General features: G+C 40.3%; 1 protein-coding gene across 3 annotated transcripts; it reads left to right on the top strand.

Moving 5' to 3' along the window:
- Positions 1 to 684: 684 nt before the first annotated feature.
- Positions 685 to 6622, top strand: znf131 (zinc finger protein 131). Of its 3 annotated transcripts, none has more exons than XM_047592853.1 (9): positions 685 to 821; positions 1471 to 1624; positions 1733 to 1834; positions 2683 to 2827; positions 2955 to 3063; positions 3147 to 3338; positions 3416 to 3794; positions 3900 to 4030; positions 5648 to 6622. In XM_047592853.1, exons 2-9 carry the CDS (start codon positions 1489 to 1491, stop codon positions 6155 to 6157), a joined length of 1704 nt encoding a protein of 567 aa, XP_047448809.1. In that variant the 5' UTR covers positions 685 to 821; positions 1471 to 1488; the 3' UTR covers positions 6158 to 6622. The 3 variants fall into 3 exon arrangements, with proteins under 3 accessions (XP_047448809.1, XP_047448810.1, XP_047448808.1); XM_047592854.1 differs by lacking the exon at positions 685 to 821 and adding an exon at positions 924 to 1054 and having other exon boundaries at positions 3419 to 3794; XM_047592852.1 differs by lacking the exon at positions 685 to 821 and adding an exon at positions 924 to 1054.
- The last annotated feature ends 295 nt before the right edge of the window (positions 6623 to 6917 follow it).

The following is a 6917-nucleotide window of genomic DNA, read 5'->3' as shown; positions in this document are numbered from 1 at the left end:
ATTGTTCTGGTTTATTTGTTTAATCAGAAAAATGAACCAATATTACGTACAGTATCCGTTGGGTGCAAAAGTAAGTGCACTTCTGGAATTACAAGTTAATTTCAAGTCCAAATTAAGTTAGTCCTCTAACTCTGAGTCACAATCTGATCTTCACAGAACATGTTTGTGGAAGTGACAGAATTGCAAAATGAGTTTTCAGTATTGTTGTTCATCACACCTGATAAGATTACAAAACCATCTAACAAGTTTTGAATCCATAAATGCACAGTCAAACAGATTCAGTGGAAACAGAGATTGCAGGTGACTGCTACAGGACTCAACATGGCAGAGTACTACTACTACTACTACTACTACTATTAATAGCAATAATAACAAATAATAACAATACATAAAAATAAAAATACATTTTATTTTAGGCACCTTTCTGGCACCGAAGGCCGCCATACATTAAAACAAGTAATACAAACAAAATAAAAACACATGAATAAACAGAAAAGGATAAGTAGCACTCTGTACTGCATTTATATCGACATATCTCTGTATCTATATCCACATATATCTACATAGATTAAATTATACGTTTTTTGAAAAACAAAATGTATAGAAAAAATAAAAAAGTAAACTCTTGTCTTTTTTTTCCTCACCGGCGTCACTAAGCAACGCTCTCTGGCGTCCTTGACGTTGCAAGGGTTTCTGGGAATCCGAGGCCTGGGGGATGAGCGACCGCCCTTTTTGTAGCTTCGAGAGTAGAACAGCGGTACATGCGTCGAGGGAAATATTATCGCAAAACAACTTTCTGAAACAGCGTAGCCGAACTCGGGGTATGTATACCGATGTTTTTTCAATCGTAATTTGACCCACGGCGGGTAAAATAGGGAAACCTGTCTGGGAAAAGTGTATTTTAATGCGCGGTTTGATGACGTAATGCCGATTGTCAAACACGAAATGTCGAGCATGCTAAGAGGCCCGTTAACAACAACGCTGTGTGGTTACACCATGGTTATTCCCTTCGTTGTCCGGGATAGGAGCGGTTACACAGATTTATCTAGTCTCGGTAAGAAACGTTACGGTTACGTGCACACGTCGGGTAGTTGAAATTATTTGTTTTGTTTGTGGGGCGCAGCGTTGTGTGTTTGCTCGTTAAGCTAACATGCTGCTGAACCAGCGAAGCTGCTAAGCTAGCTAAAGGAACCCCATATGTCATAATATGAGTTGATTTATATCACATGTTTAACAATATCATCAGCGTCTTTGAGTGGTATTCGTGAACTATTGTTATTATACTGTGTTTATGAGTGTCAGTTATTCTCAATATATTTCTGGTTTTCTCATAATCCATCAAAACCTTGTAGAAAAACTGCAACCAGGAGGCAGGTTTGTAGGTTACATAGTGCCACTGCCAAGATTTGGTAGTAGGTGTGGTACCCATAATATAACAGAAATCTAATGTCTGTCTCTCTCTGTTTTCAGCAAAAGATCAAGAGGGTAATGGCAGCAGAGGTGGATGTAGAGCTGGAGGTGGATGGAAGCAACCAGTACCCGGCACATTACAAAGTGATGATGGACAAACTTAATGAGCAACGACAGTTGGACCAGTTCACTGACATCACCCTAATTGTGGACGGTGAGTGGGCTCACATTGCACAGTAAGTCGTCTCGATGAGGTCTTGGTGAAATGATCCTATTTTCATGTGTTTTTTGTTTTGTTTTATTTTGTTTTTGTGTATTTCAGGACACCAATTCAGAGCCCACAAAGCAGTGTTGGCAGCATGCAGTCAGTTTTTCCACAAGTTCTTCCAGGATTTCACTCAGGAACCACTGGTGGAGATAGAAGGTATTCTGGCAATGTTTCTATTAAATTCAGGGGAAGTAAGAATCCAAGACCTCGTAATATGAATTATCAGGAGACAGAGTATTTCTTTAACTCAGTTGAATTTAATAATCCTACCTTAACTGTTTGCATGGTCACTAAATAAAGTGATGTGTGATAAGATATTCTCCTTTACATTCCCCAAAGCAACAATGAAAAATGTTGTTTTTTTGACATGAGTCTGTTGTGAAGCATCAAATAATTTTAGTTATTTCTGTGAATACTGCAGTTTAGCGCAAATCCAGTTTAAGAAAAGTGAAAAATTGTTTTAGATTTACCACAGTTAACAGTTAATTATTTATTATTAATTTTAATCCATATTGGATTAAGTGTGATAACAGCACTAATCTGGATGACCTAGATGCTTTTTTATTATATTTGTGACCACAATTCATACTGAGCAGTACATATTACTGTTGAAAATAATCTTGTTAGTGCTCTCTTGTGGACAAACTATGTAATGGTAATCTATTATTCTAGCACCAGAGTTTCTTTTACAACAGTTGTGATTGTCTGCCTTAGTGTAGTTACCTGTAGATAGAAACAATGACATAAACTATAAGTATGATCCGTAATACATAGTAGACATGTTTTTGAATGCCTATTTTGTAGTTGGTATTCATCCCGAAACATAGTGTACATCCATTATAAGATAAATTATATATTAGAAGAGTTTCGATCTGTTAAGTGCTTACCTGCAAAGTCAGGGTGTTTTATGTTCTGAATGTGTCAAGCTGGGATTTTGCAGCTTGACAAATATGTTGTATAGAATAGCTTTTAACCATCTTTGCTGCTCTGTCACATTTTAACAGGAGTGAGCAACACAGCCTTTCGCCAGCTGATGGAGTTCACTTACACAGCCACACTAGCTATAGCTGGAGAAGAGGAGGCCAATGATGTCTGGAAGGCTGCTGAATATCTCCAAATGCAGGAAGCCATCAAGGCGCTGAACACTATGTGAGATTTAAATGCAATAACAAGTGCATATAATTCACGATGTAGCTAATTTATGAATGTACTGGCGATGTGTTTAATGAGCTGGAGCAGTGTTTAACTGTCAACAATGACTAATCTTCTTTTACAGGATAAATGAGAATCCCTCACCGACGACGCAGAGGAAAGCTAAAAAGAGGAAGATAGCTGAGACATCTAATGTGATTACAGAAACAATACCCTCAGTGGAAGGAGAGCAGGTACTGAAACTCTCATGAATGAAGTAAATCCTCGTGGCTTTGTCGAGGTTTGATTGAGTGAATATTTTTTCAATGCTCTGCAGGTGGAGATTGAAGTGATCGGGGAAGGGGCCATTGAGGTGGAGGAGTCAGGGCTGGAAGAGGTGGTCGATGCAGCAAAGAACGCTCAGGGGGCATCAGATGACTCGGCCTTGGCTCTTCTTGCCGACATAACAAGCAAATATCAGCAAGGGGAGCCAACGCTACGCATGATCAACAAAGGAGGGATTCCAGAGGTATAATGACTTCTTCAATAAACACTGGCGTATACAGTATAAATATAAGACTTGAGACAGGATTTTTTTGTGCTCAGCAGGAGGTTGTGTACCAGGAGGAAACGGTGACTGCCTCCAAGGTGCTGGAGAATGTTGAGGTCGTAGAGGTCCAGATTTCCCAAGTAGACAACATGTTCCGCTGCAACAAGTGCGACCGCACCTTCAAGTTGTACTACCACCTCAAACAGCACTTGAAGACGCATCTGGGCTCGCTGGAAAAGCCCCATGTGTGCAGCCACTGTGGTAAAGCCTACACACGGGAGGGCGCCTTGAAGCAGCACATCAGCACGTTTCATTTCGATGCAGAGGAATTGGCGCGAAACCAGAAGCCCCAGAAGAAAGTGCATGTTTGTGAATACTGTAGGAAGCACTTTGACCACTTTGGACACTTCAAAGAACACTTACGAAAGCACACGGGTGAGCAAATAATATGATGATAGTTTCATTTTATGTGTAAAATACACAAGCTTACCCATCGTATTGGTCAGACAGACTTTTTATATGCATTTCTTTTATGTTTAGGTGAAAAACCTTATGAGTGTTCAGATTGTCACGAGCGATTTGCAAGGAACAGCACACTGAAGTGCCATATGGTGGCCTGTCAGAATGGGGCTGGAGCCAAGAAGGGACGCAAGAAACTCTACGAATGCCAGGTACACTTTGTTCATGACCAAAGCTGCCTATAGTAGAAGGATTTTATGATTATTTTAGAAAATTGTGTTGGAAAAGGCTTGCTTCCGCATTGTATGCAAGCAAACCATATGTTCTAACTAATAACATGGTCCATATTCAATAATCCCAACAGATTGGTTGATTGTAAAATGTATGTGAAAAAACGTTTCTATGAACTAGTGTAATTTATCACTGTAGCTACTCTCCCTGTCGACACGTAGGTGAGTTGTTACCAAAAACAGGACATAGGCTCACTTGGTTATTAACAAACCTAAAGTGATTGCTCAAGACTTAAAGCAATCATTGAGCACATCTGTTTGTAGCAGACACTGCTCTCTTTGAAACTAAAGTCTAATTGTTTAGGAAGGAAATTATATATGAAGTAGGAGTGGACAATATCAAAGCAGTTCAAGTTTTTCATGCCCCAATTGCAAAAATCCCTTTTTCCCCTCTGACAATCAAATACCTGCCACCTCATAGTGGTATTGTGTTATTTCCCTTGAATCATAGGCAGACCTGAGTTTTGTTGGTACACACCATGCTTGGGTGTTGGCAGTTGCCTTTGCCAAAAGTAACAAAATACCACCAAATAAAGGTTGTCATGTCACTGATAGGGAAATGGTTTGGTTTTGAAATGTTTGACGTGGAACAGACCTCTGTGCTGTGTAAACAACAAACCTGTGGTAGCACCACAGCAATAAAGGAGAAGTGTGGGTCTCTATGAGACCTAATATGGCCTAATGTTGGCGCCCAACTGAGCTCTCAAACCACAACTAAAAAGCATCAAGACATTTTCCAGTGTTGTCCAGTAAGGCAGGAAAGGAAATCATAGAGGCATTACTTCATATTGGAAAAGACACAGTACTCAGTTACTCAGTTGAAAAGTCTTCTAAAGGTGTTAAAAACAATTGATCATAAGTATATGGATTGTAAAATGAGCCTCCTCAAAAATGAACCAAAGCAAGTAGAGCTCCCCTGGTGGCTGGCTGCAGTATATGTCATAAGCTCCACCTCCTCCATGTCTATGGATGGGACTTGGGCCAAAGTAAAACACTAAAATACACATTAAATAATTGTGTTTCAAGGATGGTTTCTGTCATTTTAGGTAGTTAATATAATGCTGATGCATGTTTCATTTTACTCATGATGTGACATAATAACTGCCCCGTAAAGCAGTAAACTGCAGGGTTTTTGTTTGTTTGTTTTTTTTTTGTAAAAACAGTATTAATTAGTGTGTCTGGCGGAAGTGTATTCAGGTCATTAATATTGTGGCTCCGCCTTAGACTGTATATAACAGACTTGGCATGACTCCACTCCCGGATCGTAATGATCGGACAGTCTATGGTATGAATCATCCATCCGAGAAGCTGGAGAAGCTATTGTTTTACTCCACAGCATTTGGAGCCTCTGGTTTGACAACACAAGACAGTAGCTTTATCTGGTACTCAATCACAGGAACAAATATATCTTATAATAATAATGATAATAAAAATGTAAGTAGATTTCCAATTATACTGAAATGGAGAAATGCTACCAGTCTAGTAGCTACGCATTTTTCATTTATGACCTCCTATTTTCTCCTTCACATTCTCCCTCAGGTCTGCAGCAGCGTGTTCAACAGCTGGGACCAGTTCAAGGACCATCTCGTGAGTCACACTGGAGTCAAGCCCAACCATTGCACCATGTGTGACATGTGGTTCACCCACCCCAAAGAGCTGAAGGCCCACCTCAGAGACGCCCATTCAACCGAAGAAGTGATCATTACAGACTCGGCCGCGACCGCCGCTCTCACCATAGCAACGCAGAGCATAGAGGGAGCAGAAACGGTCCTGCTGGATGACGGCATTCAGGTCGAACACGTCACAGTGGAGCCCGTAGATGTCATGGAAATGGAGGAGACCACGACGGTTGTCGTGGAGGATGGAGGGGTGACGGAGATGTGCGAGGAGGACATGGAGAGATTAAAACAGGCCGGGGTGCAGATCCAGGTGGTGCATGTGACAACCACGGAAGTTGACGGGCAGCAGGTGGTGAACCCTCAGGTGGAAGTCGAGCTGGAGGGAGATGTGGTGAAGGTTGAGGAAGCAGAACAGGCAGTAGTTGTATGAGCAGACAAAAAAGGATTATCTTAAATGGGCTGCAGGACACTTTCTCAGCAGACTTCTTATTTTTATACAGATTACTGCATGTGGGACACAGTATGCCACATCAATATGACCCACGTTTATGTTGAATGTCTCTGTCCCTATTTCCCTCACTGTATTTATTTCAAAGCCATTTGCCATCATATCCTATATTTTCGGTGTCTTTGGTGCTTCATCAATCGCATTTCGCCTGTCAATGTTATCTCAAATGTATATTTTGATCTTTCAGATTGGGTAACTTGCCATGACAATTTGACAATGTAGGAATTGTTTTTGCGACTCATAAAACAAATGTTGTATGCTGCCATTTCCCAGTGTTAACGATACGATTTTGTTGTCTATTTCCATATTAACTTTTGGTGTTTTTGTAAGATGAATTCAAATATGGAATAAAAGCTGTTTTGACAACCGAGTCATTTTTCAACTGTATACACAAAACCTAATGTTTGATTTTTGACATGGATTTCTAATGTTTTAAAATCAGTGTTGAGGGATGTTGAGTTCATGACTTGTAACCACACATTTTGGGATTGTAGGGGAATAACCACACCCAACACTGCCATTGATGGCCCGCTCCTAACCCATTTTTGTACGCATGGAACTGAGTCTGTTTCAGATATGCACGCTTTATGTCATTGTAGAGTTAAACTTGTGACATAATCTGTGACACCTATGTGATTCACAGGAAATAATGGACAGTAGAAGTCATGAAGAAAAATATGCT

Source organism: Mugil cephalus, chromosome 8 (genome assembly GCF_022458985.1).
Source record: "Mugil cephalus isolate CIBA_MC_2020 chromosome 8, CIBA_Mcephalus_1.1, whole genome shotgun sequence".
NCBI lineage: Eukaryota > Metazoa > Chordata > Actinopteri > Mugiliformes > Mugilidae > Mugil > Mugil cephalus.
This window is presented reverse-complemented; position numbering and strand designations above follow the sequence as displayed.